The sequence below is a fragment of the Boleophthalmus pectinirostris genome, unplaced genomic scaffold, assembly GCF_026225935.1.
Source record: "Boleophthalmus pectinirostris isolate CB_2022bp ecotype Guang Dong unplaced genomic scaffold, ASM2622593v1 HiC_scaffold_2824, whole genome shotgun sequence".
Lineage (NCBI taxonomy): Eukaryota > Metazoa > Chordata > Actinopteri > Gobiiformes > Gobiidae > Boleophthalmus > Boleophthalmus pectinirostris.
The window spans coordinates 251,063-263,562 of record NW_026571289.1 but is presented as its reverse complement, the minus strand read 5'-3'; the positions used below and the strand labels follow the sequence as shown (position 1 = coordinate 263,562).

Below are 12,500 nucleotides of genomic sequence, written 5' to 3'. Positions count from 1 at the left end.
TTTCTGTCGGTTCGTCTCTTTTTGGATTCACTGAGTCTGTGACCTGCATCGACTTCGACCAAACCGTGAGACCCTCGTCTAGACCGGTTATGATCCTGGTCTAAACCTGGTTCAGATCTTAGTCTGGGTTTTGGTCTTGTTTTTCAGGGGTTTCGAGTTTTGGCCTCATCATATGACAAGTCTGCGTTACTATGGCAACTGGACGACCCCCAGCCCAAGGTGAGACTGGACTCAGGTCGTGTGACTCAGGTCGTGTGACTCAGGTCGTGCGGCTCAGGTCATGCGGCTCAGGTCGTGCGGCTCAGGTCGTGCGGCTCAGGTCGTGCGGCTCAGGTCGTGCGGCTCAGGTCGTGTCTCTTCTTCAGCTCACACTCACAGGACATCGCAGGAAGGTTTGTGCGGCTCGTTTCTGCTCGACGCCTCCTCTGGTGGTGACAGGAAGTGCAGACGGCTCCATCCGACTGTGGGACCTGCAGAGAGAAGCCTGTGAGTACAAGTACTACAAGTACTACAAGTACTACACATATGCAGAGAGAAGCCTGTGAGTACAAGTACAAGTACTACAAGTACTACAAGTACTACAAGTACTACACAGAGAGAAGCCTATGTACACAAGTACTACAAGTACTACACATGCAGAGAGAAGCCTGTGAGTACAAGTACTACAAGTACTACAAGTACTACACATATGCAGAGAGAAGCCTGTGAGTACAAGTACTACAAGTACTACAAGTACTACACATATGCAGAGAGAAGCCTGTGAGTACAAGTACTACAAGTACTACAAGTACTACAAGTACTACACATATGCAGAGAGAAGCCTGTGAGTACTACAAGTACTACTACTAAAGTACTACACATATGCAGAGAGAAGCCTGTGAGTACAAGTACTACAAGTACTACACATATGCAGAGAGAAGCCTGTGAGTACAAGTACTACAAGTACTACAAGTACTACAAGTACTACACATATGCAGAGAGAAGCCTGTGAGTACAAGTACTAACAAGTACTACAAGTACAAGTACTACACACATGCAGAGAGAAGCCTGTGAGTACAAGTACTACAATACTACAGTACTACAAGTACACAAGTACTACAAGTACTACAAGTGCAAGAAGCCTGTGAGTACAAGTACTAAAGTACTACAGTACTACAGTACACATACAGAGAGAAGCCTACTACAAGTACAAGTACTACAAGTACTATACTACAAGACTACTACTGTACTACAAGACCAGTACACAGTACTGCAGAGAGAAGCCTGTGAGTACAAGTACTACAAGTACTACAGTACTACACATATGCAGAGAGAAGCCTGTGAGTACAAGTACTACAAGTACTACAAGTACTACAAGTACTACACATATGCAGAGAGAAGCCTGTGAGTACAAGTACTACAAGTACTACAAGTACTACTACAAGTACTACAAGTACTACAAGTACTACACATATGCAGAGAGAAGCCTGTGAGTACAAGTACTACAAGTACTACAAGTACTACAAGTACTACACATATGCAGAGAGAAGCCTGTGAGTACAAGTACTACAAGTACTACAAATACTTGAGTCTCCTCTCTGGACCTGAGATGTGAGCTTCAGTTTGGTCTGAGATGTTCTGCTCTGATTGGCTGTCAGACTCTGACGCTGCTCTCTGATTGGCTCTCAGGCTCACGCTGCTCTCTGATTGGTTGTTTCAGGCACTCGTGTCCTGGAGGCGGGCTCTCACTGCTCTGACCTCGTCTGCTCCGACTCGTCTGTGATCAGTGGACACTTCGACGGACGACTGCGCCTCTGGGACCTCAGGTCCTCCTCTGCACCTCCTCCTCTGCACCTCCTCCTCTGCACCTCCTCCTCCTCTACACCTCCTCCTCTGCACCTCCTCCTCCTCTCCTCCTCTGCACCTCCTCCTCTACACCTCCTCCTCCTCCTCCTCACACCCTCCTCCTCCTACCTCCTCCTCTACACCTCCTCCTCTGCACCTCCTCCTCCTCCTCCTCCTCTACACCTCCTCCTCTACACCTCCTCCTCCTCTACACCTCCTCCTCTGCACCTCCTCCTCTGCACCTCCTCCTCTGCACCTCCTCCTCACCTCCTCCTCTACACCTCCTCCTCTACTCCTCACCTCCTCCTCCTCCTCCTCCTCCTCTACACCTCCTCCTCCTGCACCTCCTCCTCCTCCTCCTCCTCCTCTCCCCCTCCTCCTCTACACCTCCTCCTCTACACTCCTCCTCCTCCTCCTCTGCACCTCCTCCTCTGCACCTCCTCCTCTACACCTCCTCACTCCCTCCTACTCTCACCTCCTCCTCCTCCTGCACTCTCCTCTCTCCTCCTCCACTCTCCTCCTCTCACCTCCTCCTCCTCCTCCTCCTACACCTCCTCCTCCTCTACCCTCCTCCTCCTCCTCACCTCCTCCTCTGCACCTCCTCCTCCTCACCTCCTCCTCCACCTCCTCCTCTACTCCCTCTCTACCTACCTCCTCCTCCACCTCCCACCTCCTCCTCTGCACCTCCTCCTCTACACCTCTCCTCCTCCTCCTCCTCACCTCCTCCTCTGCCTCTACCTCTCACTCCTCCTCACCTCCTCCTCTCCCTCCTCCTCTGCACCTCCTCCTCTACCTCCTCCTCCTCCTCCACCTCCTCTCTCTCCTCCTCCTCTGCACCTCCTCCCTACTCCTCCTCCTCTGCACCTCCTCCTCCTCCTCTACACTCCTCCTCCTCCTCTGCACCTCCTCCTCTGCACCTCCTCCTCTCACCTCCTCTGCACCTCCTCCTCTCTGCACCTCCTCCTCTCCTCCTCCTCCTCTACCTCCTCCTCCTCTACCTCCTCCTCCTCTCACTCTCACCTCCTGCACCTCCTCCTCTACTCCTCCTCTGCACTCTCCTCACCTCCTCCTCTGCACCTCCTCCTCTACACCTCCTCCTCTGCACCTCCTCCTCTACACCTCCTCCTCTGCACCTCCTCCTCCTCCTCCTCCTCCTCACCTCCTCCTCCTCTACACCTCCTCCTCCTGCACCTCCTCCTCTCCTCCTCTACACCTCTCCTCTGCACCTCCTCCTCTCACCTCCTCTCTGCACCTCCTCCTCCTCCTCACCTCTCCACCTCCTCTCTCTGCACCTCCTCCACCTCCTCCTCTACACTCCTCCTCCTCACACTCCTCTACACCTCCTCCTCTCCTCCTCACCTCCTCCTCTGCACCTCCTCCTCCTCCTCCTCCTCTACCCTCCTCCTCTCTGCACCTCCTCCTCTGCACCTCCTCCTCCTCCTCCTCTACCCTCCTCTCCTCCTCCTCCACTCCTCCACCTCCTCCTCTGCACCTCCTCCTCTGCACCTCCTCCTCTACACCTCCTCCTCTGCACCTCCTCCTGCACCTCCTCCTCCACACCCTCCTCCTCTACACCTCCTCCTCTGCACCTCCTCCTCTGCACCTCCTCCTCTACACCTCCTCCTCCTCCTCTGCACCTCCTCCTCTGCACCTCCTCCTCCCCTGTCTTGCAGGTTGTGGTTGTGGGTTAGACTCTGGAGTGTCTTGCAGGTCGTCGGTCTCGTGTGTTCTGGAGCTCCGGGTCCCAGACCGGGTCACGGGTCTGGACTTGAGTTCGGACTGTCAGCTGTTGTTGGGCTGTTGCCGTGACGACGGGCTGCACCTGTTCGACCTGAGGGGGCGGAGCTTCGCACACACCTGTCTCCGAGCGGACGGCTTCAGCTGCGGCAGCGACAGCAACAAGGCCGTGATCAGGTGAGACCCAACCTGGACTAAACCCGGACTAAACCCGGACTAAACCCGGACTAAACCCGGACTAAACCCGGACTGAACCCGGACTGAACCCGGACCGAACCCGGACCAAACCCGGACTAAACCCGGACTAAACCCGGACTAAACCCGGACTAAACCCGGACTGAACCCGGACTGAACCCGGACCGAACCCGGACCAAACCCGGACTAAACCAGGACTAAACCCGGACTAAACCCGGACTAAACCCGGACTAGACCCGGACTAAACCAGGACTAAACCCAGACTGAACCTGGACCGAACCCGGACCAAACCCGGACTAAACCCGGACTAAACCAGGACTAAACCAGGACTAAACCTGGACTAAACCCAGACTTAACCCGAACTAAACCTGGACCGAACCTGGACTAAACCTGGACGAACCCGGATTAAACCCGGACCGAACCTGGACCAAACCCGGACTAAACCTGGACCGAACCCGGACTAAACCTGGACCGAACCTGGACTAAACCTGGACTGGACTTGAGACTGAACCCGGTCTAAACCTGGTCTAAACCCGGTCTTCTCCGGTCCAGTCCTGACAGGGCTCTGGTCGCTGGAGGTTCTTCAGACGGAGCCGTTTATATTTGGAACGTTTCATCGGGACAAGTCCAGACCAGACTCACGGACCAGCACAGGTACCAGCGGGATCTCAACCGGTCTACAGGGGGTCTGGAGGAGGATCGTAACCGGTTTAGACGAGAATCTGATCTGGTGTCCTAGGTCCTCTGTGATGTCTCCTCTCTGCTTGTGTCCTTGTGTCCTAGCTCCTCCCTCGGGGGCGTGTCCTGGAGCGTCAGTGGGCGGTACTTCGTCAGTGTTGATAAAAGGAGGCGGGCCGTTCTGTGGAGTGACATCTGAAGTGTCCAATCACAGCCCTGGTCCTGTTTGAACGGTCCAATCACAGCCCTGGTCCTGTCTGAACGGCCCAATGAGACGCTGCTCTCTTTGATTTTATTTATTTTCTGTCTTTTTTTCTAGACAAAAAAAAAAAAAGACAAGAAAAATGTAATAAACAAGAAAGTGTTTCACATCCTTCACTTGTACATGTGAGTTTTTGGACTGGTTCAGTCCTGATTTAATCCTGGTTCAGTCCTGATTTAATCCTGGTTCAGTCCTGATTTAATCCTGGTTTAGTCCTGATATAATCAAATGTTTGGTGACAACAGATCCCCCTCAGGTCTTGGTCTCAGGTCTTGGTCTCTGGTCTTGGTCTCAGGTCTTGGTCTCTGGTCTTGGTCTCTGGTCTTGGTCTCAGGTCTTGGTCTCTGGTCTTGGTCTCAGGTCTTGGTCTCTGGTCTCAGGTCTTGGTCTCTGGTCTTGGTCTCTGGTCTCTGGTCTTCAGGTCTTGGTCTCAGGTCTTGGTCTCAGGTCTTGGTCTCTGGTCTTGGTCTCAGGTCTTGGTCTCAGGTCTTGGTCTCTGGTCTTGGTCTCTGGTCTTGGTCTCAGGTCTTGGTCTCAGGTCTTGGTCTCAGGTCTTGGTCTCAGGTCTTGGTCTCAGGTCTTGGTCTCAGGTCTTGGTCTCTGGTCTTGGTCTCAGGTCTCAGGTCTTGGTCTCAGGTCTTGGTCTCAGGTCTTGGTCTCAGGTCTTGGTCTCTGGTCTTGGTCTCAGGTCTTAGGTCTCTGGTCTTCTCAGGTCTTGGTCTCTGGTCTTGGTCTCAGGTCTTGGTCTCTGGTCTTGGTCTCAGGTCTTGGTCTCTGGTCTTGGTCTCAGGTCTTGGTCTCAGGTCTTGGTCTCTGGTCTTGGTCTCAGGTCTTGGTCTCTGGTCTTGGTCTCAGGTCTTGGTCTCAGGTCTTGGTCTCAGGTCTTGGTCTCAGGTCTTGGTCTCAGGTCTTGGTCTCAGGGTGTTTTCACACAGACAGTATCTGTTGCACCAAATGGTCCATTTGAACCAAAAGTTCTTAGCTCAGTCCATTTTCGTTGGTGTGAAAACTTCAATCGGACTCGGATCCAGACTAAACCAAGCGAACTGAGACCTCAAAAAAGAGGTGGTCTTGGTTCGCTTGAATCTGCACCAGATGCCAAACTCTGGGTCGGTTCCTCTCAACAAACTGGACTCACACTTGTGTCCGGACGCTGCTCCACCTCAGAACCAGTGGAGGTTCTTGAGTGAGGAGGACCGGAGCAGCTCGTCCGGACCTGTAGTTCTCCTCTTTATCTCTGTTGCTGCTGCTGTTTCCTGAGCTCAGATCTTCTGCTCTGGGCTGATGTGGTGAGTTTGTACAAACTTCTACATGTTTCTGTTTTATGAGTTGATGATGAGACTTGAGGTGAGGACGACTCGTGGTCTGAACGGGAAACATCAGTGTTGATATTTGGAGGTTCTGTTTTACCGGGAAACAGAGACTCGACAATCAGACCAGTTTTGTTTGGTTTGTCGGTGTGAAAGTTCCACACTGGACTCGATCTGCTGCATAATAAGAATTTTATCGCCTGGTGCCACCAAATAATCAAACTAGAGGTGTGAAAATGAACTTAGCTTCAGGTATAGGTCTCAGGTCAGTTTCAGGTCTTAGTTTCAGGTCTGGTTTTTGACCTCAAAGGATGTGAAGAACATCACCCCCACACTTCCTGCACTTTCAATGTGTGAAGAGAAGACAAATGACTGACGTTTTCAGTCTGGGTTCAGCCCTGGTTTAGACCTGGTGTAGACCTGGTGTAGACCTGGTGTAGACCTGGTTTAGTCCTGGTTTTAGTCCTGGTTTAGTCCTGGTTTAGACCTGGTTTAGTCCTGGTTTAGACCTCCTGGTTTAGTAGTCCTGGTTTAGTCCTGGTTTAGACCTGGTTTAGTCCTGGTTTAGTCCTGGTGTAGACCTGGTTTAGACCTGGTGTAGACCTGGTTTAGACCTGGTTTAGACCTGGTTTAGTCCTGTTTTAGTCCTGGTTATGGTCCTCTCAGTGCTGTTCCTGATCTGCTGCGTCTCCAGTTTAGGTAAGAGAATTTTTTTATGAGTCTGTGATGTTTTGCAGTTTTCAAAAGCTCAAAAAATGAAAATATAATGTGAGACAAAATGTGGAGATTTTCTGTTTTTAAAGTGTAGATTTTATCATTTTGTATTTGCCCCTTGAAAAAACCTTTGGTGCAATGAACATATTGTTAAAATTTTATTAAATTTAAAATAAATTATGTTATTGAAAATGATGAAAACACAAACTGAGATCTACAAATAATCACTCGGCCATTAAAAAAGTTTTTTGTTTTGTTTTTTTTCTTAAAATTTTGAAGAATTTAATAATTAAATCTCAACTCTATCACCTCTACACTTCAAAACTGGATAAAACCTAAACATGTTAGAACTTTCCCTCTTTAAATTTAACTTATTATGTAAAAAATCTATTTTTTTATGTCAAAACAAACTTTTTCAGACACATTTCACTGTAATATTAATGACATGTGCTGTTCTGAAATACAAAAAAACTGACTTGATAAAATCTCAAAATCACATGAACAACATGTGTGTAACTGTCTTTAACATATTTACTGTCCAATTACATTCTGAATTATTACTATTGACTTTATTTAACCCTCACACTCGGCCTCACATTGACCTGAAGAACATTTATTTTCCTTCTCGCTCTCTTGGGGCGAGTCCATCAGGCCCTAAAATTTATTTTCAAATCAATTCTCGTCAGGTGAGACAATAATTTTTTGGGTCTGATGGACTCGCCCCAAGAGAGCGAGAAGGAAAATAAAAGTTTCTTCAGGTCAATGTGACCCCGAGGAGAGCGGGAGGGTTCAGTGACTATTGAACATTCCAAATAAAAATGATGATGGTTTTAATATAGCAGCAAATATAAAGAGTTAAATCATACAAATCCAACAGTAAAAGAAAGTGGATCTTCTGGAGCTGAATCTTCATGTTCCATGGACAGGCTCAGGTCTGTTTCACCCAGTCACACACTTTGTTTTACACAATTTAGACTTTCTCCATCAGAGAAACAAAAGCGTCAGTGTCGAGCTTCACACAAACTCCTGATTTCACAGGGAATATTTTTAAAATGATCACAGTTCAGTTGAACACATTTACAACGTTTTACCAGATGAGATCCAAAACTGTGGTATTTGTTCTTCTCGTGACAAACGCGTCACCACCAAAAACTAAGAGAACAAATCTGACACTTGTTTCCACTTCAGAGTCGTGCAGGGTCCACACAGTGATGTCATCACGTGATACACCAGGAAAGATCTCAGATTATTGTTCAGATTTACACAGAGACTTTCATGAAATCGGCTAAAAATACTTCTTTTCTTTTTGAAAATAGTTTTATTTGTTCACGTTGAGTCTTTTAAAATGACGCCACAGTAAAAAGTTTGATTTTTTTATTTTTATGATTCTCCGTGTGACTCGAGTCACTGAATGACATTTTGATGCTTTGAACCTTAATTTTCTTTCAGATTTGGTTTCTTCTTCCAAATGTGTCTTGGTACAACTAAAGAAAAATAAAACAAATCCATTTAAACAATGTAAATCTGTTTATGGGTCAGTGACTTGACGCCTACATTTTCTGTCCAATTGCAGTTTCTTCAGTTAAAAGTTTCATATTTCATAATAATTCCGCGTGTGTGTGGAGCACCTCTGAGCTCCATGGAAACAAATCATTTTTTCAAAACTCATTTGTTTTTATGCATGTTTTTTGTACTTTAAAGTGTCATGTGGTGCGACCGTCCGTCCGACTTTTAAACTTCTGTAAAATGACTCTAAATCTAATCACATTTATTTCTTTATTTTTTTGTCTTATTTTCTGCTCCAGAGACATTTTATAAACGAGTATTAAAAATCCATGATAAAAAGTCTCGACTGCATCACCAATGTTCAAGACTCGTCAAATAAAAATGGCTAAATTCTGATAAGTTTTAAATTGAATCAAATGTTCACCTTCTTTAAAATCATTCATAATTCAGCTGCTCCTCCACTGAGGAACTTTGTCCAACACACATTATGTGACATGTCTCTTGTGTGTGCAGGGGTCCTGACAGAAGACCAGAGCTCAGGTAAAGACACTCACACACCAGGCTAACCACTCTGCCACAGTAACACAGGGGAAGGTGGGCTCCACATGAACAGTTCTCCTCTGTCGAGTCGCCCGAGCGGCAGGTGAAAACAGACACACAAATCTAGACTCATGAATAAGAACGGAGGAAACTCAAGTGTCACTTTTGTTCATTGTCTTCAGCACTTTATATCAAAGGCAGCACATGACACACGGGCTCTTCTTTTGATGAAGAACTTTATGATTTTACTCCGCGGTTCCCTCAGTGGTGGAGAAATCTGGAGAACTTTCCACAGACTCGTCTGGATCTTTCCTCCACGCTGGAGATATTTACCAATGAGCAGCAGGATTTTGGCAGAGTTTTGGTTCATATTTTCTGTTTAAATTTGACGTGGACACTGCAGGCTGTGACTGGATGTGGATTTATTCTGACGCACTTTGGCTTTGAGACACTTGAAACGCTGCACTGGAGACTGGAGGCTTTTGGGTGGATATAAGTTTCATGCTGCAGATGTTTCTTCAGATCTTCTTAGTGTTTGTGTAGATATTTTTAAAGTTCACATAAAACCTAAATTCCCTTTTAACAGACAGAAAGTAAATCAGCAGTAAGACAACGTAGTAACTCAATACTGCATCACAAACACTGTAAAAGGTCATATGTGTTTCAGGTTCAAATGAACTTGGTCCCAGTTGAAAACAGAAGGAATCACCTAAAATTCACCCAACACTGACACAGGTTCTGTAGATTAATGCATGTTTGGAGATCCATCCATCCATGTTCTTCTTCTTCTCTGGGGTCGGGTCTCGGAGCTTCAGTCTGAACAGAGACTCCCAGACTTCCCACTCCCCAGACACTTCCTCCAGCTCCTCCAGTGAGACCTGAGGTGTTCCCAGTCCAGTCCAGAGACATGGTCCCTCCAGTGTGTCCTGGGTCTCCTCCTCCTCCTGGTGGAACATGAACACCTCCTGAGGGACACGTCCAGGAGACATCAGAACAGACGTCCTCCCCTCAGACGCTCCTCTCCAAGCAGAGATGATCCTGTGGTCCCCAAACCGGACCCCCTCCGGCCCATGACTGCCCCAGAAACTCTGTCCACAAAAACAATGAACCGAACCGGTGACAGGTGCGGCCCTGGCAGAGTCCAACATGCACCGGGAGCAGGTCTGACTCACTGTGGCAATGAACACAGCTCCTGCTCCGTTCATACAGGGACTGGACCCCAGACTCCCAGAGCGCCCCCCACAGGACACCACGAGGGACACGGGTGAACGTCTTCTCCAGATCCACAAAACACATGTGGACTGGTTGGGCAAACTCCCATGAACCTCGAGCACCGATGGAGAGTGTAGATCTGGTCCAGTGTCCACGACCAGGACCAAAACCACACTGCTCCTCCTGGATCTGAGGTTCGACTATCGGCCGGATTCTCCTCTCCAGTCCCTGACACAGACCGGAGAGACTGAGGACTGTGATTCTCCTGGAGTTGGAACACACCCTCCGGTCCACCTTCTTATACAGAGGGACCATCACCCCGGTCTGAAGGTCCAGAGGTTCTGTCCCCGACCGCCACATGACGCTGCAGAGACGAGTCAGACAAGACCCACAACCAGAGACTTAAGATCCTCAGGGAAGATCATCCACCCCCAGAACCACCGAGGAACTTTAACCACCTCAGTGACTTCAGGGTGATGTACGAGTCCACCTCCGAGTCTCCAGCCTCGGTTTCCTCCTCTGAAGACGTGACGGTGGGATTGAGGAGATCCTCAAAGTTTTCCTTCCACCACTGGACAACGTCCCCAGTCGAGGTGAACAGTTCTCCCCCCGCACTGTAAACAGTGTTGGTGAAGAACTGCTTCCCTCCTGAGGCGCCGGACGGTTTGACAGAATCTCTTTGAGGTCGTCCGATAGTCCTCCTCCATGTTCTCCCCGAACTCCTCCCAGCTCCGAGTTTTGCCTCCGCGACCACACGAGCTGCAGCACGATTGGCCCGTCAGTACCATCAGCTGCCTCAGGAGTCCCACGAGCCAACAAGACCTGATAGGACTCCTTCTTCAGCTTGACTCATCCCTTACTTCCGGTGTCCACCACCAGGTTCGGGGATTATCCACGACAGGCACCACAGACCCGACGCCCACAGACGAGTGGCCACATTGACAATAGAGGCCGAGAACGAAGCCCACTCGGACTCCATGTCTCCAGCCTCCCCCGGAATCTGGGAGAAGTCCTCCTGGAGGTGCGAGTTGAAAGTCCCTCTGACAGAGGCTCCGCCAGACGTTTCCAACAGAGCCTCACTACACACTTGGGTCTGCCAGGTCTTTCCGGCTTCCTCCTCTGCCAGCGAATCAACTCACAACCAGGTGGACTCCACAGCTCAGCCGCTCTTCACCCCAGTGTCCAAGACACGCGGCCGGAGATCAGATGACACGACGACAAAGTCGATCATCGAGATATTATCCCTCTGTGCTAAAAGTAAATCAGCTCTATGAAGTCACTACAATATTTAAAATTCTGTTTATAACTGTTCCTTGGAAAGTGGAAGAACCTCAACTCTAAATAAAATTGTCTGTGAGCAGTGAAAAAGTCTAACAGCGTTTTTGTCACAATGGCTCTTCTGTAGGACGACAGCAGCAAGGACTAGATTTATATATTTGAGATTCTTCAAAATAAACATCTGAAAGAAAGAAAAAGTCTGACTACATGCCCCATTCTCTCCGCACATTTACTCACAATGACTCATGACGCATGTTCTGTTGGTATCTGTGCTGGTGTTGTGCACTGATCAAGACCAAAACCTGTCCAAGACCACAGGGTCCTGAGACCAGACAAGACCAGGTCAAGACCAAAACCTGTCCAAGACCACAGGGCCCTGAGACCAGGTCAAGACCAAAACCTGTCCAAGACCACAGGGTCCCGAGACCAGGACAAGACCAAAACCTGTCCAAGACCACAGGGTCCTGAGACCAGGACAAGACCAAAACCTGTCCAAGACCACAGGGTCCTGAGACCAGGACAAGACCAAAACCTGTCCAAGACCACAGGGTCCTGAGACCAGGAAAGACCAAAACCACAGCCCATCAAGACCAAATCAAGACCATCTTTGTCATTTTCAACATTTTGGCACATATATCAATATTTTTTATAAATCTATCTTCAGTTTATTTGATAAATGTTTATTTAAGCTGAAAATATATCAAACAATGTTACGTCCCCTTTGCTCGGGGAGAAAGGGAAGTAACAAGAAAACCAGGATGTTAAAGGTTTAACTAAAAATTGTGCATTTATTATTTACAGTGTAAGGGAAGACAAACAAAAAACAGGCAATTAAGGTGAAAAATAAATAGGAGGAGAGCCCTAACTAGATACAAGGTACCAAATCTACTCAAGATGTACTGCGAACAAAAACAAAGGTGTCTCACGAACTAAACGAGGCAACAGCCGGCAATATAACACAAAGAGACAACCCAACATCAAACAAAAGTGGCGAGTTGGCTCAGTGATCCAGCCGCCCCGAGCAGGCGGAAGATGGTCCCTTTTCAATCCCCGCTGTCACAGGTGTCATCCGCGGATTGGTGGAAGCGCAGGGATGAACGGCCAATCGCTGACGCGCTGCGACGCCAGCCTCCGTCCCACGTCGGGTTCTCCCGCGCATCCGGGTCCAGGGCTCGCGGACCGGGAGCATCATGCGTAGACAAAAGCAATTAAAGAAGAACGGGAGAACTTTAAACAAATATCAC

The 12,500-nt window shown here is 48.6% G+C and overlaps 1 protein-coding gene across 1 annotated transcript in view; it reads left to right on the top strand.

The window, feature by feature from the left end:
• LOC110172305 (protein Atg16l2-like) overlaps nucleotides 1-12,500 on the top strand; it is a 99,735-nt gene that overhangs the window by 6,502 nt on the left and 80,733 nt on the right. The window contains exons 7-13 of the mRNA XM_055159847.1: nucleotides 1-65; nucleotides 148-219; nucleotides 366-486; nucleotides 1,700-1,805; nucleotides 3,535-3,738; nucleotides 4,309-4,410; nucleotides 4,540-4,699. The exon at nucleotides 1-65 is cut by the window's left edge and continues 6 nt beyond it. Coding sequence (XP_055015822.1) covers nucleotides 1-65; nucleotides 148-219; nucleotides 366-486; nucleotides 1,700-1,805; nucleotides 3,535-3,738; nucleotides 4,309-4,410; nucleotides 4,540-4,633 — 764 coding nt within the window. The 3' untranslated portion in view covers nucleotides 4,634-4,699. The remainder of the gene's footprint in view (nucleotides 66-147; nucleotides 220-365; nucleotides 487-1,699; nucleotides 1,806-3,534; nucleotides 3,739-4,308; nucleotides 4,411-4,539; nucleotides 4,700-12,500) is intronic.